The 27344-nt window shown below is 41.4% G+C and overlaps 1 protein-coding gene across 1 annotated transcript; it reads right to left on the bottom strand.

Moving 5' to 3' along the window:
• Positions 1–903: 903 nt before the first annotated feature.
• LOC122732737 (transmembrane emp24 domain-containing protein 11-like) lies at positions 904–26816 on the bottom strand. The gene is made up of 5 exons (XM_043973098.1): positions 26668–26816; positions 8485–8585; positions 4360–4485; positions 2214–2360; positions 904–1076 (listed from the first exon to the last, which is right to left on the bottom strand). The coding sequence occupies exons 1-5, from the start codon at positions 26795–26797 to the stop codon at positions 927–929; spliced, it is 654 nt and encodes a 217-aa protein (XP_043829033.1). The 5' UTR covers positions 26798–26816; the 3' UTR covers positions 904–926.
• Between the last annotated feature and the right edge of the window lie 528 nt (positions 26817–27344).

Genomic DNA, 27344 nt, shown 5'->3' with positions numbered 1-27344 from the left:
AGCTCAAGTGATTGGGACAATGGCAGCACTATATCACATTCTACAAGGATCAGAAGGACATATTTGCTTCTAGAAAACAAATTTCTCTAAAGGTTAGATGACATTATTTTTAATGATGGGGGAAATGGATTTTCCACAAAATTATCCCCTTTTCTGCATTTGTAGAGCATCTACTGATATCACACAAGGGGCTCTATTTCACCCTCTCATTTTGCCCAAAAATATATGAATGATTCCTCCCCTTCCATACCCCCCAAATGTAGATGGGAAACCAAAAGTCCTGTTCTCTCAATGGTGGCAGCTGAGGTGTAGTCTTTCTTTCTTTCTTTCTTTCTTTCTTTCTTTCTTTCTTTCTTTCTTTCTTTCTTTCTTTCTTTCTTTCGGGAGGCAATTGAGGTTAAGTGACTTGCCCAGGGTCACACAGCTAGTAAGTGTCAAGTGTCTGAGGCCAGATTTGAACTCAGGTCCTCCTGAATCCAGGACTGATGCTCTATCCACTGCACCACCTAGCTGCCCTGAGGTGTAGTCTTTCTGAAACAAACTTTTGAATCTAATTGGAATAAAGGTGGGGCAGTATTATAGAAAAACATTAAAAGAAAGCAGAGATTCTAGTAAAGTGCACTAGGAAAGTTATATAGTTGACCCATATCAAGGTTAAGATGAGAACTGGATCCTGTCCTACTCCACATCTTTCCCACCCCACTAGCAAATAAAATCCAGGAGTTCAGTTACTGGCTAAACGTTGCTTTTGTAGTCATCGTTTATTTGCCAGAGGGCGTTATGATGCTGATCAAACAGAGATTTAATTTCAACTTTTGATCTCTTTGAAATTACCCACAAAGTAATACATATTTATGTATTTTGTTTTATTAACTTAGACATTATGCAAATCATTGTACAGTTTATTTGCCTCTTTTAACTGCATTTCAAACCAGCTTTTTAGCTATAAAGAAATCTTTAAGGGACTTCATTTGGAAAATTCCAACCGAGATAAGGATTAACAGTTGAGCAAGAGCCCACCATAAAACGTTGCTGTTTGTATCTTCACTGGTCATTCGGAAATTTTCTTCACGTTCCTATGCAGGAGAAGGAAAAAAAAGAGCAGATTTAGTTTCATAAAGGTACATAAAAAGCATGCTCTTTGGAGGAAAGGTTCTGTATAAATTCAAGGTAGTTTTATTATCAGGCAATGATCCATATGTATGCACAAGAACCCTATCTGATATTACAGGCTGGAGTGTGCTGTCTACCCAAGCATCAAAAAGCGAGGTCCAACATTACAAAATAATATAGTATTTTCCATGTGGAATATCAAGAAAGTAATACATGCTTTATATAATTTATGTTACTAGTAACCAACAAATATTACATATACTTGTTAATCAACTGGATTCTCTCTTTTCTAGCAGAGAGAGCATCTGCACCTGTTGAGTTTCATGCAGTGGTAGGGCCAATACATATATTTTAGTGGATGATAATAATAATAATAACAATAATAAACCCCTAGCATTTATAGAATAATCTTAAGATTTGCAGTGTGTTTTACAAATATTACCTCATTTTCTTCTAACAGCAATTTTGGAGGTAGATGCTATTATTATCATCCACATTTTACAGATGAGAAAACTGAGGCAGATAGAGGCTAAGTGATTTGCCCAAGGTCATACAACTAACTAGTATCTGAATGGAGGTGAGGTCTTCTTGACTCCAATTCCCATTTTCTAACCACCGTACCACCTAGCTGCCTCTATAGTAGAGGAAAGTATATATCAGACCCCCAACAGATCTCTCTCTCCCTATCCTCCCCTCACCCAGGTACAGTGGGCTGCACATTCCAGAATGGATGTGGCTGCAAGCAGGATAGACACAGAGAGAAGGAAAACATGAGCTGTCTCCATATTCCCTGAGTTAGTCTGCTTATTCATAGGACTGTCCTCATGCAAAAAAATGCTTGCCCAGTTACAAGATTGATCACTGGTAGGTTTCTTATAGCTCATCAAGCCCAGTCCCCTTATTTGGTGAGAAGAGCCAAGAGCTAAGCCAAGGGGACCCAGCTAGTAAAGCACAGCAGTTGAGTCTGGATAGAACCACTCAGTCAAGAAAGGAACTACTGGGAACAGTGGGTTTCTCCTGGTCTCATTCAGCTTCTCCCAAGAAGTCTACATGGCCTGGTATAGACAGGAGAAAGCCACAGTGCCAGCAGCCATACTCACCCTTTGAAAGTTCTGCTCTTTGATGATTTGCTCAATTTGCTCTGTCAGATATTCCAGTTTGTAGCTAACTTCATTAACTTTGTCCTTTGCTTGAGCAATTACTGCAGCAAGGTCATGTTCTCCAACTCGAATATCCAAGTGGATCCGCTAAACAAGCAATAAAAAGGAAGCAAGTTTTCCAGATTTTTGCAAACCACAGCTGACATTCAATCCTCAGAAGCTGGCCTCAGTGGAAATTCTTTCCTCTTTTTCTCCTTTTTCATTTCCTTATTTGCCCTCTGTCTTCCAAGAAGCTTCTTTGGTCTTTCTCTCCTCCTCCCCAAGTACACAATCCTTACTCACATTTTCCTAGAACACTTAGTCTGGATGTCTCCTTTGCTCCCATCAGATACAATTTTATCTAGGTCACGTCCCCCTATTATACTGTGAACTCCCTGAAGGAAGAGACTGTCATTACATTTTTTAAAATCTCTCCAGCCATAGACCCAAGCCCATAGCGGATGCTTAATCAGTGCCTGTTAAATGAATATTTTTCTTCATTGGATGATAGATGGATGGAGAGCTGGAAGGAGCTTTTAGTGGTCAGCTAGTACAACTCCATCATGTTACAGATGAGGAAACCAAGATCCTTCCCTTTTCCCACTGAACACACGTTTGTTAAGCACCTACTATATAGAGTGAGTACCGATGCCAGACCCTGGAAATACTTCCAAAAATTAACTGATCTCTGATCTAAGCTATACAGGTAATCCCTTCAATAGTACAGATCAAAATCTATCCATGCCTTCTCTTTGTTAGTCAGGAAGCATTTATTAAGCACTTTCTGTTTGCCAGGAACTTTCCTAAGTGCTAGAATTACAATGAATGGTAAAAAAGTATCCCCTACTCTCCAGGACCTCACAACGTGCAAAAGACTATGGATAAACAAGCTATAGACATGGAAATACTCAACAGACAGAAAGTACTAGCGTTAGGGGGGATTGGAAAAGACTTCTAGAAGGCTTATATATTTTCCCCTGCAAGTCCTCCACAAGGGGCCAAATCTTTCCCAAGGTTGTCCATTCTTCATAGCCCATTGATCATTTCATGAAAGGCTCTTGTAATGCTCATTTCACTCCTATTCCACTCACTCTTCAGGTTTCTTATCCCTAAACAGGTATCCCCCTCCATTTTCCAGTTCCTCATTATCTGTTTTCTTCCCCCATTAAAGTGTAAGATTCCTGAGAAATAGACTGCCTTATTTGCTTATACTTAAATCCAAGACATCACCCTCACGATGCCATTGATCCTCTTCAAAAATGAAGGACAAACAACAACAACAACAACAATCCTCAGTGATTAGCACAATGTCTACACATGGGCATTCTCTCTCTCTCTCTCTCTCTCTCTCTCTCTCTCTCTCTCTCTCTCTCTCTCTCTCTCTCTCTCTCTCTCTCTTCCCCCCCGCCCTTTCTTTAGACTTCTTGATGAGACTCTGGGTACCAATAGCACTCATGGGCTGTCTAACCACCATCCTTCATTACCTTCATTATTACTATAAGATCATCCTTTTCTCTGTGGTAAGACATTCTTATTCAGTCTCTTTTTTCTCCAACCCCCACCATGCAGAAGTTCCTCATTATAGAAGCAATGTGTCAAATGCTCATCCGTTAACCAGAAAGATTTTGTAAACCACCTTCAGTGCCTTTTTTCTGCCTGCTTGGGAATGACTCTGACCCTAATGGCTATCACCGTCATGGCCTCCTTCATAGAGGTAATACAAGTCTCACCCAGCAAGTCAAATACTCTTGGATTCTTAGCAGAAACAAAGAACAGGCCACCATCCCTTCTGTAAGAGTATGAGTTTATTTGAATACCATTATGAATTCACCATTCAGTTTTCCCTTTTTTTCTTTTTTCAGGCCTGAGTAATCACAGTTCTTTCAGCCATTCCTTAGAGTTATTTTCCAACCCTTTAATCAACTTTGTGGCTCTCCTTTGAATTCTTTCCAAGCTCCCCGGCTTCCTCTTTAGTTACTAAGCCCAGATCTGGATGCAATACTGGAAGAAATGTCTAACCAGCCCTGAGTATAACCACCCCAGCGTCATGCCTGAACGTTGCTGTCAGGGGTTCCATTAACAAAGACATTAAAGGAATACAACTTACCAGCTTACTACCGCCAAAGGAGATGAGCTTGGTAGAGTTAGACTCTAAGCAAATGATGTGCTCTCCAGGCGAGTGTGATGTGAATGTGAATGCCCCCTGTGATCCATACAGCCTTGACAATAATACCTACAATTGGAGCGTTTCAATGGTATGTGAGCACAGTTATAGAAGTGATCCTTTCCAGTATTGTCACATACTGTATTAGTCTGAATATAGGCCCTTGAGGCATTTAGACTGTACAACCAAAAGGAGGTCCCTTTGAAAGAAAATACACACACACACACACACACACACACACACACATATGCTTTATCATAGGGTACTGGATAAAAAGCCAGCCTCAGGAAAACCTGGATTCAAGTGGACCATGGACACCCCAGGAAACCTCTCAACACCCCAGGAAACTCTTAAAGACTGAAAATGACAGGGGGCAGCTAGGTGACACAGTAGATAAAGCGCCAGCCCTGGATTCAGGAGGACCTGAGTTCAAATCCAACCTCAGACACTTGATACTAGCTGTGTAACCCTAGGCAAGTCACTTAACCCTCACTGACCCGCAAAAAAAACCCCAAGCAAACAAACAAAAAAATGAAAATGACAGATTGGCTGCCAAGATGCAGCAGGGGAAGGAGTTTCCATACCAGGAATTCCCCATTTGTTCAGTCAGTTACAGTCGTATCTGACTCTTTTTGACCGCATTTGGGGGTTTTCTTGCCAATGATATTTGAGTGGAATACCATTTCCTTCTCCAACTCATTTTATAGATGAGGGACTGAGGCAAACAGGGTTAAGTGATTTGTCCAGGATCACATGGCTAGCAAGTGTCTGAGGTCAGATGTGAATTCAGGTCTTTCTGACTCCAAGTCTGATACTCTATCCACTGTGCCATCCAGCTCCATACAGGGTCAAATGAAAACAAAATATATATATATACACACACACGTACATACATGTATGTAGGTATGTGTGTACATATATGTGTATATATACATATACAGAGTAATATAATATATACATGTATATGTAATATCATAAAACATTGTATACACATATAAATATATGTATCATCTGTGTGTATTTATATCAGGAAGTGGAATTTTTCCTTTTCCCAATAATTTCTTATCCATACTGATGCTAGGAGAGTATTTAATTTCCCTGATCAACAGCTTCCCCAAAAGTAATTTGAATAGCACCCCCACTCATGGAAATTCAAGAACTGATTATTGAGGACAGACTGGGGTGTTTCGTTTAGCTTCTGCAATACTAAGGGATGGGGGCAGCTAGGTGGCACAGTGGATAGAGCACCAGCCCTGGATTCAGGAGTATCTGAGTTCAAATCCGGCCTCAGACATTTGATACTTACTAACTGTGTGACCTTGGGCAAGTCACTTAACCCCAATTGCCCTGGTTCCCCCCCCCCCCCCGCCAAATACTAAGGGATGCCCATTCAGGTAGAAGCCACATTGCCCAAGTTCCTAGGAAAAAGAAGACCTCAGGCTTTGTAGTTGCCATATCTGAACTTGGTATCAGTGATAGACTTGCTCAGAGATCAAAGGGTCAGGATGCTTCTTACTCCTGGACAAGCTTTTATGTGGCTCGAAGTCCGCAGGAAATGTGTCCAAGGAAAGATGTCGTAGCAGAGATCTCCCTTGTTGGACTCCATATTTGAACTATGAACAGGGTGGGTGATGGCTCCTTCATGGAAAGTCTGAAATATTTCTTTGTGCCATGCCCACATGGAACCAGCACAGAGACATATTGTTCTCTGGAAATGGGCTAGTAAAAATAGGGAAATGTGGAGAGGTGCAGAAGGGGTGACAAGACAAGAATTGTTCTATTGCCTACTCTTGTGAGCTGTGCAATACTGCAGGAAGACACGGGAGCTGAAGAACTCCGGGAGATGACTCCCACCAGAAACCCCAATGTGGTGAGTGACTCTAAGTGACTAAGGCTGTCTACACATGCCTCTGGAGAAGGTTGCTATCTATCCTTGGTAGGTGTCATTATTTTCTCATGAACTATGTTGTACTTTGTTTTACTTGGTATGAAAGTAAATCTTTTCTTCCTTGAGTTTTTGTGAATTGAAAGCTTGTATGGGGAGGTTTTGGGGCAGAGTTTGGGGATAGGCAATGAGCCAGCATGCACTAGAGATCTTCATGTCCTGTGAAACTGATTGACAGGAGAGTCAAATAAAGATGTTTTATTCATTTTTACCCTCATTGTTTGTAAACTCTATCACTTTTTGTTTGTTTTGTTTTGTTTTGTTTTTTTTGTTTTTGCAAGGCAATGAGGGTTAAATGACTTGCCCAGGGTCACACAGCTAGTAAGTGTCAAGTGTCTGAGGTAAGATTTAAACTCAGGTCCTCCTGAATCCAGGGTCAGTGCTTTATCCACTGAGCCACCTAGCTGCCTGGACTCTATCACTTTTGCTGATATTTTTTCACACAGTTCAAACATAAGCAGCACTTAGTTTTTGTTTTTGTTTTTTTGCAGGGCAATGAGGGTTAAGTGACTTGCCCAGGGTCACACAACTAGTAAGTGTCACGTGTCTGAGGCCAGCTTTGAACTCAGGTCCTCTTGAATCCAGGGCTGGTGCTTTATCCACTGCACCACCTAGCTGCCCCCTCAGCACTTAGGGTTTGAGCAAGCCAGATTTAAGACAAAAAGCATGGTGTCTATTTGAATCAATAGTCCTTTTCTACTTTTCACTTGTAAAAAGGCATCTCTGAAATTTGATATAGGATATCCTAGAGAATTTTGGCAATATTTTCCTCACTTGCAGTAAAACTTTTCCAAACAAAACTTAGTTAGTTAAAACTGTATATTCGGGGGGGGGGGGGACAGCTAGGTGGTGCAGTTGATAAAGCACCAGGCCTGGATTCAGGAAGATCTGAGTTCAAATCTGGCCTCAGACACTTGACACTTACTAACTGTATGACCCTGAGCAAGTCACTTAACCCTCATTGCCCTGCAAAAACAACAACAACAAACAAACAAAAAACCCTGCATATTCTGGTACCTGTTTCCACATACAACAAGAAAACCTGTTGTTTGTCATAGGTGCTTACGAAGACTGAGAGGCCAAGAAGACCATGAGAACTTTTTTTCTTAAAGGACCCTAAAGAGAGAAGTAAGGAAGAACTTGACCCCTCTGACCATTGTGCATATATGGGGCCATCCAACCTGGATGAAGAGCACTCATGCTTTATAAAGCTAGTTGTCTAGGCTCTTTGAACGAGATTAGAGAGAGAAGCCCTGGGCTAGAAAGGTTCCTTTGTATATCAATGATCCTGCACCCAACCACAAAATAGCAAATGTGTGTATACACGGATATGCATACACACATATGTATATATAAAGTACAAAAATTTGTACTTTAAAATATTTACTATATAATTATATAAATATATTTAAACTTGTACGTTAATATTTAATATATACATATATTTAAATATTCATTTAATATATATATTTAGGGCAGCTGGGTGGCACAGTGGATAAAGCACCAGCCCTGGATTCAGGAGGACCTGAGTTCAAATCCAGACTCAGACACTTGACACTTACTAGCTGTGTGACCCTGGGCAGGTCACTTAACCCCTATTGCCCCACCAAAAACCAAATATATATTTATATATATACACACACACACATACATACACATTTAAATATAGCATTTTAATGTTTACAAAGCACTTTACATATATCTTCTTACCTGATCCTCACCATAGCCCCATGAGGTAATGTTATTGTGATCCCCATTTTACTGATGAGAAAACTGAGGCTGAAACAGAAGTGATTTTCTCAGCTACACAGCTAGTAAGTGTCTGAGGTAGGATTTGAACTCGGGTTTTCCTCACTCCATGTCTAGAACTCCATCTACTCCACCACCTAGATGACCAGTAGTTTTTGTTGAATAGATTCTGGTTCTGTGAGTTGTTAGGTATCATAGAGAGTATGGACTGTGGACTACATATATAAATTTTATATCTCCACCAGCTCTAAACAGAGTTCTCTATCTAGAGTAAACACTTAACAATTGCTTGTTGAATGAGTGCATATAAAATATTTAAGGTCTTAAGGGATTTAGAAAAAAACCTTATTGATGAAATGCAGAAAATGTTTTACCTCATCATTATAAGTTGTAACAGTCACAAACATCCCTAAACCAGGAGCAGAGTCAAGGAAATCTTGACGTTGTACGTCCCATTGCTGTACCTTGTAATTTCCTATTTAGAAAATACAAAAGATGTTTATTATAAAATAGATGCAAGCAACAGTAAATAGATCCATCGTTGTCATTTCTTCCAAATCACAAAACACAGTAGCAGTTTTTACAAGTCTCTTGGTGCCCCATGTTATGTTGTATAATGAAAAAAAAGGGGCAGCTAGGTGGTGCAGTGGATAAAGCACCGGCCCTGGAGTCAGGAGGACCTGAGTTCAAATCTGGCCTCAGACACTTTACTAGTTGTGTGACCCTGGGCAAGTCACTTAACCCCAACTGCCTCACTTAAATAAATAAATAAATAAACAAACAAACAATCAAATAAATAAAGAAATAAATAGATAAATAAATAAATAAATGATAGGGAAAAAAAGTCCCTGGGCTAGAAGTCAGAAAGCCTGAGTTCCAGTTCTGGCTCCGTGTTCTCCTTCCTCTGAATTCTCATTGTCTGTAGCTTTCTTATGTACTTGTTATTTTTGTAATTGTCTCAGGTTCATCCTGCAGGAAGAAGCTACACTTTCCACCAGTTTTCCTGGAGTGCATGGTCTGAATCTGCCTTTTGCCCCTCTCACAGCCTAACTTGAGCATCCTTTTTTTCCCCCCTCTACTTGTCATATTCCACCCCTGACCTCCCATTAGACTGTAAGATCTTTGAGGGCAGGGACTGTGTCATTTTTTTCACCTTTTTCCCATCGCAAGCTCAGAATCCTGCACGAAATGTTTGCTGAATTATATTGGGATTATTAAATGTCTTTCCTCCTCACATCTAAGCTAAAGGTAGTATGGTGTAGTGGAAAGCACCTTGGCCCAGGGGAAGAAGGGTTTGTGTCTCAATACTCAGATCTGACTCCTGCCTCTGACACTGGGTGAGTGTACAAGCCATTTCAACTCTCTGAACTTTAGTTTATTCATCTGTAAAATGGGGGTAATAAACTTCCAAGGGCTTTTGTAAGTTAATGTAAGCTTAAATCTGTGTCTTATTTAGCTTAGAAGTCTGGTATTCTAAAGGGCATTTAACAAACACCTATTCAATCTAGTTCATTATACATCACTGTTTTCCCACTCCTTCCCTCCCTAGGCAGAGAGTAGATACTCAATAAATATTTGTTGAGTCTCAGATTCAGAGCTGAAAGGGACCTCAGAGATCACTTAGGTTAGTGGTGTTAAACTCAAATAGAAACAAGAGCCACTAATCCATCCATTAGGATCTCCAAGGGCTATATATTGACCTAGTTTTAAATATTACCTGTGTTTTACTGTATTTTTATGTATCTTGTTAAATATTTCCCAATTACATTTTAATCTGCTTCTGCCACACTTGGCTTTGACACCTCTGTTCTAGGTTATTCAACCTTCTAACTCCCACCCATTGTGCCCAGTTATGCCCCTGGGTAACAGTGGAACGACTCTAAATCTTCTTCTACTTGGCAGGAATGAAGATATTGAATCACAGATAGCTATGAAGTTTCAGCTAAGTCTCGTCCATTCCAGGATTAGCATCCCCATTTCCTTCAGCCAATCAGTCCTCATCTGACATTGTAGTTAATCTCACTGCTGCCCTGGTCTCCCCATGCTGGACATGTTCTAGCTTGTCAATGGTTCTCTTACAATGTGGTGCTGAGAACTAAACTCCAGAGGGCCTCTGACTGGGGTAGAAGACAGCAAGATTATCTATCACTTGCCTTGCTCTAGATCCCAGGCCCCTCAATAGGACTTTGGGGCATATTAGCTTTTTTTTTTTAAGCTACCATGTCACCTTGTCGATTTATGTTGGAATTGTAGCCATGAGCCTCAGATCATTTGGGGGTCAAGACCTAGAACCAACCCCTTCAAAATTAATCTGATTATGCTATCACCTAGCCTATGTTTTCTTATCTTGTCCACAGAGATGCCAAGACATGAAATGCCCTCCAGAATGGGAGGTGTTGCTATTGTTATATCAATCTATTAACCAGGCAATATTTTCTGTATGTCCATCTGCTGTGATGTTTTGAAGGTCAAAGGGTGCCACCTAAAAAATGTCTGCCTCAAGCCAACATGCTATAAAATGCTGTCCAATCTATGTCTAAGCCAACTCCATTCCAAATCCTTTCTCAATATTCCATCTCCCTTAGCACCTGCTAAACTTGTTGCATCCTGATGTTGGCACTGTTTATTGAAACCACTCTAATGAGGATGAATTAAAGGGCCTGAGGACAATCAGATTTGTAGGAGATATGATCACACTGTCATAGGGAAGAGGGATTAGACTTGTTTTGTTTGGCCCCAGAGGCTAAAACCAGAAGTAGTGAGTGGAAGATGCAGGGAAATATGTTACAGCTCAATATAAGGAGGGATTTAATAGTCAACGTGATCCAAAGTGAAATAAGTTGACTTAAGATGGCGGTGAGTGCCCTGTTCACAGGGGATGAGGGCTGGATGACCCTTGGCTGCTTATAATAATGTCCCATTACATTCTTATACCATCATTCTTTTCAACCACTCCTTTATTGATGGGTACCCACTTTGCTTCCAGTTCTTTGTTATCAAAAAGAAGTCTGATATTAATACTATGGAGGGGATCCCTATTCAGATATAGTCCAGACCAGACTCACCTCTGAGGACCTTTGTAACTCATTTTCTGCAAAATTTTCCCAAAGGCTGTTTTATGGCAAGGAAATCTTTTCACCAACTATTAATGCCTCTTCACCAAAATGTCTTTTATTTATTTTCTATATATTTCATATACATACATATTTTATACATACATGCTATGTCCTCTGATGGAATAGATACATATACGTATATATCTGTGTGAGCATACATATATGTGTATGTGTGTGTACACACACACACACACACACACACACACACAAATATATAAATGCTTTCTTAAAAACAACCTATTTTCCAGATAAAGAAACTGAGGCTCATTTGAAGTGACTTATTACTGTCACAGAGTTAAGTAAATTAACTCAAACTCAAGTATTCTGGTTTAAAGTTCAGGATTCTTCCCACTAACCAGGCATTCAAAGTAGCAGGGAATTTAGATAATTTGGGAATATTTTTAAATGATAGAAGGCATGGCAGTCAAGGAAAAAAATGTTATCTTATGGTCTATAATTCATTAAAACATCAAGTCAGATTAAACCTCAAATGGGCAACAGTCCAGGTGAGAGTACCTCAATGAATTGTGGCTGATGACCACTTTGGGCTAGCTGAAAGGAATTTTCTTGTGAGGGAAGGTATGGAAGAGACTTTCTGTAACATGCTCAAGGGAAAGATGGTCGTAAGGGAAAAGTGGGTCTGACTTTGTTGAGTCATACATTCCTTTTCACTTCTTGATCAATTTCAACCTTTATGCCTGTTCATTCAAAAAAAATATTTCACAATAGTTTTCAGGAGGCTGTGCTAAGAGCTAGAGATACAAACCAATTATTCAATCAAGAAACATTAATTGGGTTTACTTTGTACCAGGCACTATGCTAAGAGTCTGAGATACAAAGGGAAAGCAAAAACAGTCCCTTGCCCTCAATGGGTTTTCATCCTTGTGGTGGAGGCCACATGTAGAGAAATAGTTATATCCAAGATAGAGATGCTAAGTGTCATCATACAAATACTATTGATTTGATTCCCAAGACAACCCTGAGAAGTGGTAGTTGTTATTAACCTCATTTTACAGTTGAGGAAACTGAAGCAAATGGAGGGTAAGTCACTTGCCCAGGGTCACACAGACAGTATCTGAGGGTAGATTTTCTCTAGCCTTCCAGGCCCAAGACTCTTAGAGAAGGTACTATTAGCCAGGGGCAGAAGGAATTTTATAATGACCCACTGAAGAAGGAACCTGAGTCTTAAAAGAAGCCAGAGATTTCAAGGGGTAGTAGAGGAGGAGGAGAATATTCCAGGCTCCATATAGACACAAAATGGGAGAACAGCAAGTAGGCTGGTAAGGCTGCATTGCAGAGTGTGGATGGGATTAATGTCTAAGAAAACCGAAAAGATAGGAAGGAGCTGGGTGGTAAAGGGCTTTAAATGCCCAACAAGGGAATCTATACTTGATCTTAGAGGTATCAGGGAGCTACTAGAGTTTACAGAGTGAGAGAATGACAGTCAGACTTAAGATATAGGAGAATTACTTTGGCAGTTGTGTACAAAGATCAAAAGGGCTCAGACTTTGCTCTCAAGGAATTTACAATCCAATAAAGGGCATCTAGGTGGTGCCATAGTGCATAGAGCATTGGGCCTGGAGTCAGGAAGACCCATCTTGAGTTCAAATCTGGCCTCTGACACTTACTAGCTGTGTGATCCTGGGCAAGTCACTTCACCCTGTCTGCCTCAGTTTCTGCATCTGTAAAATGAGCTGGAGAAGAAAATGGCAAAACATTCTAGTATCTCTGCCAAGAAAGCTCCAAATGGCATCGTGAAGTGTCGGACATGACTGAACAACAACAACAAAAGGGAGATGATAATTACTACATAGTTTTCTACAGGTGCTTCCCCTTCCCTCTCCCAAATTATCTTCTAATTTATATATACTGCATATGTATAGTTATCTCTAGACTGCAAAGTCCTTGAGGGAAGGGATTATATGTCTTCTGTCTTTTCCTGAAGTGTCTGGCACATTGTAGTCAATTGATTGAAACAGTATGGCTAAGTGGAAAAAGGAGTCAAGAGATACGGGTTCAAGTACTGCCTGAATGGTCCAGTCAACTCTAAGACTCTTGTTGCCCATTTGCATTGGTGTAGGGAATTTCCACACCTGGAGTTCCCTATGCAGATGAGATGACAGAGGATCTGGGGGTGGGGGGGCATAAGGCAGTGGCTCATCTATATCTGGTGCTTTCTGGACTTTACATCACATTTTCACCTTTCATCTCCTCTTCTGTTCCACCTCCAGAAGACATAAATCTGTATCCTTGAGCCTTGCCCCTTCTTGTCTCCTCAGAAGCTTTCCTTGCTTGTTCTTCTTCATCATCATCATCATCTCTATTTATACTGTTTCCTTTGTGACTACCTCAAAATAAGAAAGCTTCCCCTCCTTAAAAAAACCAAACAAACAAACAAAACCCCAACCTTTCCTTTGTCCCTGCCATCCCCTCAGGTGAGCCTCCTTATCCCTTCTCCCTTTCACTGCTCAACTTCAAGAAAGAGTAATCTGTACATACCCCCTTGCTTTCACTTCCCTGAAGCTGCCCTCTAAAGCTATAGACAACTGGTATTTCTGACTCCGATGGTCTTTTTCACAGTTCTCATCCTCCTAATCTTCCTGCCAATTGCAACACTGCTGACCAGCCCTTTCTGGATTCTCTCTCCTCTCTTGGCTTTTATAGCATGATTCTCTCCTGAGTCTCCTACAGGACTACTTTTTGGGGACCTCTCTCTTATTGGATCAAAGATTAGTATAAAAGGATGAAGAGTGAAGCAAGTGAAAGAACAGCATACATATAAACGAACAACCATATGTAAATGTACAACCATATAGATGAAAAGATGACTAAATGGAATTTGAATTTTGAGTAACTAAAAAAAAACCCACCCATAATGCTCCTGGAGAACAGATCATAAACATACCTTCATTCTTTTGGCAGAAAGGCAGAAGACCACTGGACAGAAAATTATATACATTGTCAGACATAATCACTGTATCAATTGTTTTTTACTGAACTGTTTTTCTTTGATTCAAAAGAGGTTTCAATTCAGTGATGGGGGAGTGGGGGGTGGAGGTAGGGGAGGTGGCAACATAGGGAGAATAGTGTATGCAGAAATGACAGTATTGTAAAGACAACAAAAAGCATTAATAAAACTTTTTTTAAAGGCCATAAGTATTATTTATTTTCATGGGTATTATTTATCTATAAATCTCCACCCCAAAAATATCTAAGTAAAGCCTGTGACAAAAACATAAAGCTAGGCCATGCTGCAGGAGTTGATACCAGGAGACCCATAAAGGAGACCCATTTTATAGCTTCTCATGTCTTTGTGACTCTCCCCTCTTTATGGCCCATCAGAGCATACTTAATGCAGTAAATAAAACAAATGGTAGCAGCTAGAAATTCACAAAACATCAACCCAAATAAATAGCCTCTACATTAGCCTCTGAAACTCACCAAATTTGGGTTTTTAAGGGAATGATTTATGGAGAGAACAGTTCTGAGGTCAAGGGCCCTCCCCTTAGAAAACTGGGTAATTGCAGGTGCAGGAACCAATAGATTTACCCCACAAGAATCGAGGTGAGACTTGGGAGGTAAGTCATTTTGTCTATACTAAATCCTACGGGAGAATTCTCTTGAATACCAAGGGTAATAATAATAATGACTTGTGTTTAAATTGCAACAAAGAGCTTTACACACATCACCTCCATAACTAAGCCTTATGAAACCTCAAGAGGTGGATAGTATAAGTATAATGATCCCATGTTACCTCCCACATGAGGATTTTCCTGCTTCTCTTCTCCTTAAGTGTTTTTCCCCAAATTATTTTGTATATATGTGTGTACACACACACACACACACACACACACACACACACACACACATATCTTCTATTTATTTACATATCTTGTTTTTTCCAATCCAGCAGGTTAAATTCAGCCTCAGACACTGACCAGCTAAGTGACCCTGGGCAAATCACTTAACTTCTGTCTGTCTCATTTATAAAATAGGCATAATAATACCACTTACCTCCCAGGGTTGTTAATAAAGGAAGGTAAAATTCGGAAGTGCTTTTGCCAACCATAAAGGGCCATGTATATTGTTACCATTGTAGTGTCTCGCACACATCAAGCATTTAATAACTTTGCTGCATGGGTATGAGTGATTGGCAGCTGTACTGACAGCTGCCTTCTAAAGAAATCATTTCTTAGGAAGTTCCTCTCCAAGAAACACAGCTGTCAATCATTAATTCATCTGTTCATTCATTCGTTCATTCATTCATTCAGGTCATCCTTTAGCTCTAGAAGCATTCTCTATTAAAATGGAAATACCCCTGGGAGGGGAACTATTAATAGTTTCCTAAAGTCTAATAGCCGGCTGAGAGCACACACAGTATGAAAGTGGTTTTCAAAGAATGTGGGCCAAGTGTGCCACAAAACGTAAGGAATTTATACTCACACACTCGTGTGTGTCCCCACCTTTCACCCAATGCACTGATTCCTCAAGGCTGCGAACAAATTGAGTTTGAGAATCAGTGTAGTGTGAGATGGGGGAAGGTGCCTGCGGTAGAGGAAGGAAAGGGGCGCAGAAAAGAAAAAAGAGACTGATCTTGATTTCACAGTGTTGTTGAGGACTGAGCAGCTCCCAAAAGCACCATTGAAAAGAGGTGGCCCAGAGTGTCTACTTGGCTTCCTAAGTGTCTTTTTGCAGAAGCACAGGGAATCTGGCTATCATCGACCCTTCCCCCTGCTAAACCTCAGACTAATCAGCAACTCTCTAGGGCAAATGACCCACCCGCCGCTTCCTGAAATGGTGACTTCTGATGAGGGGTCGGTAGGACTATAGCTTCCCCACCTCCAACCCCAAGCAGATTCTCTGTGATCCAGATGTGGGATTTCAGCACCATCCGGGAGGCAAGGTACTCAGAAAGAGGAAATGGAAATAGTAACTGCTGCCAGTGACTCTGTGGCTGCCTGGAAATTTTGGTTAACTAGATTTTCCCCTTGAGTCTGAGACTCATTTCGCTCAATCTGTAAAAAGGGACGATGTTACTTTTGTATGGGGGGGGGTGTTGACCTTTGCCTATACCACCTAATATGTCATCATCCACATGAAGAAGACACTGGGGGACCTGCTTCTGGGAGATAGAAAAACTGGTACATTCTACAATGACCTGTTGTCCCCCTCAGATGCAAACACAGGGAGAAACAAAGACTATGCCTCAGCAAGGCAGTTTTAAAGACAGATTGCTCCCAACCACAAGGTAGTCCAACACAGAATGTCCAGGCAGATGCCAGCTTTCCTTTCTCCCAGAAGAAGGTCTCCCACAATCTTCTATGTATGTGGGTAACTGTCTTAGGTGATCTAGGCATGAACCTAACCTGTATTATACTTGCAGTGACCACACTTGCTGTTGTAAGAAAAGAACTCTGACAACCTTTGAGTGCTGTTTACATGGAAAGTATTATCAGAGACCGTCAGAACCAGCATGATCCTTAGAACACAGAATGCACGAGCTGAAATGGACCTTAGGAACCATCTAACCCAAACCCTTCATTTTACACATGTAGGAACTAAGGTTTAGCACAGTGCCTGGCCCATAGATTGTGCTTAATGAAGGCTTGTTTTCTTCCTCCCTCCTTCATAGAGGAAGGGTCACAAAATGAGTCAGTGGCAGTGCAGACACTTGAGCTTGGGTCTTGAACCAGTGTACCACACTGCTCTTGCTGCATGGCTTTTTTCTCCAGTTTTCTGAAAATGGACATCTATCTCATCCCCTATGCCAGCCTGGAGGGAAGATAAAATACAAGAGAAGGTCCAAGAGGTGGGGGGGGAGGGGCATCTCTACTGCCTTCCACATGAAATGAGGAATCACAATATTACACATGTGGGGCCAAGAAGTTACCAGCCTAGCATGAGGTTTGTAAACTTGACTTTCCCTACCTTTCCAGCCTGCAATACTGAAAGCTGCCACCAGGTGGTGATATGTAAACACACCTGATCCCACTTCAGGCACAAGTTAAGCTACGAAATTAACAAAAATAGTTTTTCCTTTGAGTAACTTTTATAAACCTGAGTATTCAAAAAAGAGCCCAGAATAGCAAAGCGCAGAGTAAAGGAGAAGAAAAATACCAATTCCTATTTCTACAGCATTTTCCATCTGATCTCCACAGAACCTCTGTAGGCTAGGTAACACAAGTAAATATTACTATTCCCATTTTATAGATCAAGAAACCGAGACTCTGAGAGGTTCAAGGGTTTCCTAGAGTTCACATAGGTAGTCACTCACAGAGTCAAAACTCCAATATTCCTGCTCCAAATCCATTGTTTTTATTTGGAGGAAGTGTCCAGACCAGCCTTCCTTTGAATTTTTCCTCTCTAGACTTCATTACCATATTCCCATACCTGCTCCCTTTTCAGTACCCCCACCCATCAGTTCCTTTTATGTGTTGTCTTCCTCCATTAGAAAGTGAGCTTTTCGAGGGCAGAGACTGACTTTCTTTTTGCTTGTATTACATCACTAATACTTGACACAGGATTTGACACATGGTCAGTGCTTAAAAAATAAATGTTTGTTGACTTGACTTGTTACTATACCATACTTCTCCAGGGCAGCTAGGTGACACAGTGGAATGGACAGAGTGCCAGGCCTGGAGTCAGGTAGACTCCTCTTCCTGAGTTCAAATCTGGACTCAGACACTTACTTGCTGTGTAACTCTGGGAAGTCACTCGATCCTGTTTGCCTTATTTTCCTCATCTGTAAAATGAGCTGGAGAAGGAAATGGCAAACCACCTCAGGATCTTTGCCAAGAATATCCCAAATGTGGTCATGAAGAGTTAGACACAGTTGAAAAACAACTGAACAACAACATACACTATCTCCTAAAAGTCAAACAGAAACATTCATAATATAATTCATTTCATTAAATAATTATAATAACTAGCATTTATATAGTGCTTTAAGGTTTATAAAGTGTAAATCACAACAACCCTTTGGGGTAGGTGCTAGCTATTATTGTCTCCACTTTACAGAAGAAGAAGCTGAGGCAGAGAGAGGTTAAGTGACTTGCCCATGGTCACACTGTTAGTAAGTCTCTGAGGCTGGATTTTAATTCAGGTCTTCTTGACTTCAGATCCAGAGTTCCATTCACTACACCATCAAGAGTACCTACTGTGTTTAAGGCTCTATGGGGAAGGGTGAGAAGAGACTAGGATAAATAAGACACTCTTGGAGGTCACAGTTTAAAAGGGAAGATGAGACATATACATATATAATGGTGTTTGGAGGGAACAAAGGGAAGTGAGGATATGCCTCATCTCCTATAGAAGCTCTACTCCTTGGGTTAGTCCCCCCCCCACACTCATAAAACTAAGTATAAAGGACAGTAGGAGACATGACATACCTCTTAGCCACAGAAAACTTGAACTAGATGGCCAGATACAAGAGGGTTGAATGGTGGTGGCCAGCATTCTTTACCCTAGCCTGCCTATGTTCCATTAGACTACAAGCTTCCTGAGGGCAAGATTGCTCCATTTTAGTATTTGTATCCTCCGCTCCTAGGACAGCATTTGGCACATAAGAAACACTTTAAAAATGCTTGTAGACTGACTAATCATCTCCTAGCACATTCTTCTTCCTCCATGACCTATGAGCTAACCTAGGTTAGAATTACTTGAAGGTCCTTACTGGGGAATAGGTCACAGACAAAAAAACTACCAACACTAGTCCCTCATGGGAAATTTTGTTTAAATGGGCTTATCTTCCAAGTCCTACTGAGCTAACACTAAATTAGGGCCAATTTATATAAATGAGGAATTAATTAAGCAGAGTATGGTAACAGGATAAGGGCAATACATTATTTTTTAAAAATCATCCCTTTGGGGCAGCTAGGTGGCACAGTGGATAGAGCACCAGCCCTGGATTCAGGAGTACCTGAGTTCAAATCTGACCGCAGACACTTAACACTTACTAGCTGTGTGACCCTGGGCAAGTCACTTAACCCCAATTGCCTTACTAAAAAAAAAAATCATCCCTTTAACACCATTATTATCTTAATGATAATAGATGTCTGCAAATCATGCAACACCCTGTTTTCCAAAGAATCACAACTGCAGTAGACCCACAAGCAGTGGAAAGATATATAGGGGGTGGGGGAATGAATAAGTAGCATTTGGCATATCAGCTACCACCTAGGCAGCACAAGGAGCATTAAAGAGATTTTAGGGATCATGTAGTCTAACCTTGCCATTTTACAGAGGAGGAAACAGGCCCAGAGAGGTTAGATAACTCAACCAAGATCTTGTAGCAAGTAAGACGTAGAGTTGGTCATAAAGACCAAGGAAAGAGGGTGAGTTAGTCACCTAATGGGAGGTTGGGAAGGAGAAATTATAGAATTTTTGATGCAAGGGTTTGCTCAGGTCGGAGGCAGTGCTGCACAGTGCAAAGACTGGCACTGGAGTAAGGACTTGAGTTCAAATCCTACCTCAACACCCAACCTGTGTGACTGTGGTTCAAGTCACTTACCCTTCTTAGTCTTCAGTTCCTTCTTCTAGAAAATGAGGAGGGTTGGACTAAGTAGCCTCGGAGATCCCTTCCAGCTCAAAGACCATGATCCTCTGCAAGCTCAATATCTGATGTTCCTGTGTATTCTGCCTTCGATAAGTTTCTATCGAGGTGATTTTATTTGTCCAGAGTCAGACACCCAACAAATGGTGGAAATGGGCTTAGAACCCAGGTCCAGCCTCTTTCTCTTACCCTACATTGCTTCTTCCTTTGGGAGAAAAGTAATTCTGGTCACATGGAAAATTGCCTTGGAGATTAGCTACCTGGCTCGCACGAGCATTATGAAGCCATTAAAATACCCTGCATTCTCTATCAAGCCCACATTTCCCTGCAAACCGTGACTCATTTGAGACACTGTGGCAGAGCGAGACTGAGAACGATCAAGCAAATGAGTCGCCAGTCATCTGAGTGATTACCTTTGGATCAAAGAAAAACATCAAAAAACATCCTTTTCTCTGAAGCCTCAAAGCCTTTCATCACCAAGTTGTCTGGCTGAAAGAGCAGAGTCTGTCTTTCGGTCTGGAGAAGAAGAAGACTGGAAATTGGGGAGGAGGGTGGGAGGTTAGTAGAGCTTCTGGGGCAAAGGTTTCTTTGGGTGACTGGGGTCAGGAAAACTAGCCAGGCAGGAGGTCAGAACCAAAAAGATGGAGCCAGGCTCACCTCTCTATGAAGAGAGAATATGAATGAGCCCCTCCTTAGGAAAGGGGTCCTTTCTGATATTCAATCAATTGACAAGCAATTATTAAGTACCTACTGTGTGCCAGGCTCTGTATAGGCATTGGGGATATGTTATATTGTATCATGTCATGTCCTGTCCTGTCATGTTATAACACATTGTGCTATATTACATTTAAAATTATCTATAATATACACATGTATGTCTAGCTATGTGTATATAAATGTACATGCATTTCTATATGTACACACAGATATGTATGTGCACAAATATGTATATATGGATACACATATGTATGTATATATAAAATTCCACTTCTGCCCCAAACCTGGACCAACCTGTTTTCTGAGGTTCAATCCTTATGGAAAAGGGACTTCTTGGGAGAGACTGCTGGCAGAAGTGGAGACAGAGTCTCAGAGAAAAGTAAGAACCAACTTTTGAATGGAGTCTGGGCATTCTCCCTGGAGCTGCAGGCGTATGGGAAAGCCCACTCCCCACATGTCCCTTGGCTTCTGGTGCTAGCAGCCCCAGAGATTGCTAGGAGTGTCTTCCCCCCATCCTGCTTGAGCTGAGATCTTATCTGTCTGCTGAAAGGCTCATTTACTCTTGTCTATTCATTCATCTAATCTGTCTACAGCAACATCTCTGATTTCTATTTGCTGATTAATTTGATGAAGAGCTTTACTAGCTCTCAGTGTGACTACTATTTCTGTAACCAGCATTTAGTGGGAGGAGAACTCAGCTGGTGAAAGGGAGTTAAATCTTGGCTTCCTTTTTAGAATGACCTGGGAAAGTACCCTTTATTCTGAACCCCTGAAAGAGAGGATCGCACCCCTAGACTACCAACACTTGCGGTGTGGGAGATGGATCTGGACATTCCTGTAGGAGATGGGAGCAGGAAGGAGTGGTCACCCAGACACGCTTGGGCATGCAGCAAGCAGGCCAACCACTTTATGTTGGCTTCATCCCCATCTCTAGGACATGGGGAGGCTGGGAGAGAGAATTCAGAGCATGGCAAATACTAAATCATTTGAAGAGGTAGAAGAGGAGCCATTTGAGAATCAGGTGAAGCCTTGAATCAGAGGTGGCTTTAAAGGAAGGTCGGGGTCTTCAGAGGTGGCAGTGAGAAGAGAATTGGCTCTAGACAAAGGGAGACAGGAGATGGATAGAATGGTGTGGACAGCAAATAGGAAGCTGGCCAGAGGGGATGGAGTCCAGATATTGGGCCAGAATCACAGAGCTGAGAAGGGGCGCCAGTGGTTGACTTGTTATAGGTTGAGAGATCTTGGGCCAGAGCTAGAAGAAGCCATCTAGTTCAACCCCCTTATTTAATAGATAGGGGATTGAGGTAGACAGAATTAAGTGACCTGTACGAGACCACACAAGGCAGCTAGGTGGCGCCATAGTGCATAGAGTGCTGTGCCTGGAATCAATCAGTAAGACTCATCTTCCTGAATTCAAATCTGGCTTCAGACACTTCCTAGCTGTGTGACCCTGGGCAAGTCACTTAACCCTGTTTGCCTCAGTTTCCTTATCTGTAAAATGAGCTGGAGAGGGAAATGAGAAACAACTCCAGTGTCTTTGCCAAGAAAACCCCAAATGGGGTCACAAAGAGTCAGACAGGACTGAAAAACAACTGAATAATCCAAGACTGCATAGCCATGAAGTGTTAAAGCAAGGACCTAAGCCCAGATCTCCTCCCTAAACCCAGAGTTGTTTGGTGCTTGATTATTGGGTAAATGGCCATGGCTTACAAAGATAAGATTTGGGGAAAATACTGGAAGGTAAGTTAAAGTGAGGTCTCTTATTGAGGGCACTTAATACATGTTTATTGATTGATTTATTGAGATTGTGTTGGCCTCCAATTCAAAGCAGACGAGTTTGAAGTTGGTGGGCAAAAAACGAGTCACTGGGAAAAGTCACTGGGAAAATTCCCAGATGTCTTGATAGGGAGGGGAAGAGGTAGGAGCTGGTGGAACTAGGGCAGGGAGAATAATTAAACTGAGCATTCAAGGTCACTTACTATGAGCTCCCTTCCTGAGGTGGGGTCAGGGGAGGAGTTTGTACTCAAGAATCTATTTAGTGATCATATTGATTAGAGAAATACAAATTAAAACAACTCTGAGGTACCACCTGACACCTATCAGATTGGCTAAAATGACAAAAAAGGAAAATAATAAATGTTGGAGAAGCTGTGGAAAAATTGGAACACTAATGCATTGTTGGTGGAGCTGTGAACTGATCCAACCATTCTGGAGAGCAATTTGGAATTATGCCCAAAGGGCTATAAAGCTGTGCATACCCTTTGACCCAGCAATACCACTATTAGGTCTTTTTCCCAAAGAGATAATAAAAAAGGGAAAAGGACCTATATGTACAAAAATATTTATAGATGCTCTTTTTGTGGTGGCAAGGAATTGGAAATTGAGGGCTTGCCCATTGGTTGAGGAATGGCTGAACAAGTTGTGGTATATGAATGGAATGGAATGGAATGGAATGGAATGGAATGGAGTTGTGCTGTGAGAAATGATGAGCAGGTGGATTTCAGAGAAATCTGGAAGGACTTGCATGAGCTGATGCTGAGTGAGATGAGTGGAACCAGGAGAACATTGTACACAGTATCATCAACATTATGTGTTGATCAACTGTGATAGACTTGATTCTTCTCAGCAATACAACAATACAAGATAGTTCCAAAGGACTCATGATGGAAAATGCTCTCCAAATCGAGAAAAAAAAAAGAACTGTGGAATATCGGTGGCAGATTGAACCATACTATTTCTTTTGGGTTTGGTGCTGTTGTTTTTTCATTTTTGAGGTTTTTCCTTCTTGCCCTGATTCTTATTTCACAGCATGACTAATGCAGAAATATGTTTAATGTGATTGTATATAACCTATATCAGATTACTTGCTGTCTTGAGGAGGGAAGAAGAAAAATTTGAAACTAGAAATCTTATAAAAACAAATGTTGAAAACGATCTCTACATGTAACTGGAAAATAATAAAGTACTTTTATAATTTAAAAAAAGAATCTATTTAGTGATCAGAACAAGGAACTAGAATGCTGTTATGAGACCTTCTAAGCAACCTCTCTCTCCCCCTTTCTTCACCATCCCCCAAAGGTCACCTGCATTTCTCCCTCCTTCTCCTCCATCTCAGAAGACCCAACAGCTCTCTGGTTATCTAAAGAATGGCTCCTGTGGCTCTGTATGCTAGAACTGTCCAATGTAACTGGAGAGATAAATCAAGAAGAGAATATGACGATATTCAATGGGAGATTGAGGAGAGAATAGAAAAATGTTATCAACATTTTTGAAAATACCACTAGACCTAGGGCATGTTTTATTTCATTGCACTAAAAAGCTGCAGATTCAATATAAATTCTGACTGGAATGTAAAACATTGTATTGGATTTTCCATAAACTTCCACTTGGGGCTATAGGAGTGTGATTCTTTCCTTGAAGGACACTTTAGTTCAGCTGGGTGGGATTGTGTTGGGCAAAGGCAGAGAGGTAACCAGAAAGTCTGGAGCCTGGGAAAAGTCTCTAAGGGACTCCGGATGGACTATGGGGCTGGCTGATATCGATTCAAGGAAACAGAATGGGGCCGATTAGGAAGAGGTCATTTGGCATTCAGGAAGACCCACTGACCTTGACCTTCATTTCAGGGGGATTTGGAAGGGAGATTTCTTGTAAGTCACTTGTGGTCAGATGAAGTCCCAAAGGAAAGAGGGGCATCCTCTGGCCTCTGAAGAGGTTGGCCTGCCTCAGTAGCACAGTCAATGAACTCATCACTCCCTCTATACTCTTGAAAGAAAGAAAGTGCCAGGCATGGGAGTGGGGGAGGGACAGCAATGTTGATTGTCTCCCTCAATGTTAGGATGTAGCAAGATACATTCAGAGTTCATAGTATAGGTTGGTAGAAGACCCCCAGTGGGAGAAAATCTAACTCCTCTAAATTTTGACACCTCAGAACAAAGCCCCTGTTGCCTCACCCTGGTTATTGACCCACCTCTGTGTCTGAACTTTGTGTGATAGTTCCAAGTGTGCACAAGTTATTCCCCCCCCCAACTCTTCTAACTGTGAGTTTCTTGAAGTTAGGGAGCCAGTCTTATTTATCTCTGTATCACCTATAGCCCCAAGCACTGGGCCCTACACAAAATAAGCATGCAATAAATGTTTCTCATATGAATGAATGAATGAATGAAAGAGTACTATCAAAAAGAACTGGGGAGCTTAGTGAACTTCAAGGCAAACAGGCTAGGAGGATTTTAGGCCATATTTAAGGAGGTTCGGTGTTTAAAATGAGGAGGAGGAGGAGTAGGGCCACTCTCTTTTGCCCTATTCAAGCCCCCTTTGGAATACTGTATTTGTCTTTGGCATCACATTTTTTATCTTTGGGGGGGGGGAGCAATGAGGGTTAAATGACTTGCCCAGGGTCACACAGCTAGTAAGTGTCAAGTGTCTGAGGCCGGATTTGAATTCAGGTCCTCCTGACTCCAGGCCTGCGCCACCTAGCTGTACCCGGTATCATATTTTAAGAACAGAAACAGACTGTAACCTGTTCAACTGTAACATAATCAGAATGGGTGGGGCATGGCCTATGAGGATCAACCTAAGGAGCTGGGGACGTTTAATCTAGAGTAGGGAAGGGTTAGGAGAACTGATCACTTCAAGAGAAGAACAGTCACCTTGGAGATGGGATTATGGTTGACTCCAGAGGGAACCTCAGAGCAAGAGCAGAAGTAGATTTCAGTCTGAGATAAAGAAAAGCCTCTAAAGGACTTTAGAGATGTCCAAAACTACATCCTTTGAAGTAATGAGTTCTCCATCCCTAGGTGTTTGAAGGGAGATGGATGATCAGTTATTAGGGAAGAGATAGAGAGACAAAGAGACCAAGACAGAAACACACACACACACACACACACAGAGAGAGAGAGAGAGAGAGAGAGAGAGAGAGAGAGAGAGAGAGAGAGAGAGAGAGAGAGAGAGATCGATTTCTCCTTAGGTAGAAGTTGGTCTCTTATCTTAGATGGCCAGCTTAGAGATTCTTGGAATCTGTCTTGGTCAAGTAAAAGTGGCAATGATGATCTTACTGACCTGGCCAATGTACCCCAAATTAATTAATCTGTGCTAACTTTCCCACTGATCTTCTCAACACCCAATGTACCACAAGCAAAACTAACAGCATCCAAATGTTCTTTGACTCCTCACTCCCACGTCATTTCCATCACCCTAGTTTCATCTCTCTTCACCTCTTGTCCCAACTACCTTAATATCTTCCCAACTGGTCTCTGGCTGGAGTCTTTCATTTCTCTAATCCATCTTCCACACAGCTAACAAAATTATCTTATAGGAGATAAAGTACAGGGACATTACAACTCTCTGTAATTTACAGCCTTAAAGAGTTTCCTGAAGGGCAGCTAGGTGGAACAGCCCTTTGAACCCCAGGTCTCCTGTCCCCAAGTCTAGTTCTCATGCCACTGGAGTTTGGGGTTGTTGTTTTTTTGTCTCTTTAGGATCTGAGAGTGTAAATGAACTATTCCTCAAAATTAACATGCCATCTCCCACCTCCCCGCCTTTGTACAGGCTATAACCCTTCTCCATCCCCTATCCTAGAATCCTTTCTCACCTCCACTTCTTAAAATCTTTAGCTTCCTTCAAGGCTCAGCTCAGGTGCCATTAGCTGAAACTTTTCCTCATCTCCCCCACCCTGACCTGCCTCATAGTTGTTATTGTTCTCTTTTTCTTCCAATTATTTTGCATTGTTTGTGTTTACTGAACTGTGTATACTCTTTGAATAATATAAGTACCCTGAGGGCTGAGAATTTTTCATATCCTTAGTGCTTACCACTGCACTTGGCACAGATGCTTAATAAATAAATGCTTTTTGAATGAACAAATAAATGACTAGAAAAATGTTTGGGTTCCCCCCATCATTTAAGTTATAATGAATGGCCCCAAACTATTCTTTATGCTCCTCTCTGATGTAGACCAATGTAGGTTATCCCTACTGAATATATCCCAAAGCTAATACAAACTACTTATGTTACTTTGGGAAAATCACTAAATTTCTCTGAGCCTTAGTTTACTCATCTGTAAAATAAGGAAATTAGGTGACCCCTAAGGTGTTTCCTTAATGCTCTAAATCCCATCATCCTCTGATTCATAAAGCTAAATATGATATTCCACTTTGAACAGGGGGGAATTTAGCTTACCTGTGATCCAGGTGTCACTGGGAATGTCCTCTATGATGCATTTCTCCTCTCTTTCTCCTGCATGGAAATAGAAAGCTGATGATATCGACAAACAGAAGCTTAACAGTGAAAGAACAATGAAAGCTCCCATTCCCTCAGCCTTCCCTCAGTGCTCCTCCTGCAACGGACCAGTTGTCGGTAAGGCTGGCCTTGTGCTAAATGCCCATTAGGTATTGGCATATCAGTGAATAAGCCAGAGAAATTGATTTCCGTGAGAAATAACATGTGGCGGTGGCACCCAGGCAGGTAATTCCATTTACACCCACCAAGTGAGATCAAAGGGCCTCTGGACCTGGATACCTTTCCAAACATGCAGACTCTAAACATGGTGTCAGAATACTGGGTTTGGAGTCAAAGCACCTGAATTCAAATCTTGCCTCTGCTGCTTCCTAATTTTGAGAACTTGGACTAATCAAATTTCTTCTCTGAGTCTCAATTTCCACATCTGTGAGATGAGGGCATTGGGCTGGATGACATCTGAGGTCCTTAGCAGCTCTGACATGCTGCACCCTTATTTTAAGACCCCCCTCTCAATCCGACATTTTAGAGCCTGTATTTTATGGTCTCTTCCAGCTCTGACATTCTTTGTTCTAAGGATGCTTCCAACTCTGACATCCTCAGGTTTTATTGGTCAATGA

Source organism: Dromiciops gliroides, chromosome 6 (genome assembly GCF_019393635.1).
Source record: "Dromiciops gliroides isolate mDroGli1 chromosome 6, mDroGli1.pri, whole genome shotgun sequence".
Classification (NCBI taxonomy): domain Eukaryota; kingdom Metazoa; phylum Chordata; class Mammalia; order Microbiotheria; family Microbiotheriidae; genus Dromiciops; species Dromiciops gliroides.
Note: the sequence above shows the minus strand (reverse complement) of the source record. Positions and strands in the feature narration are given on the sequence as shown.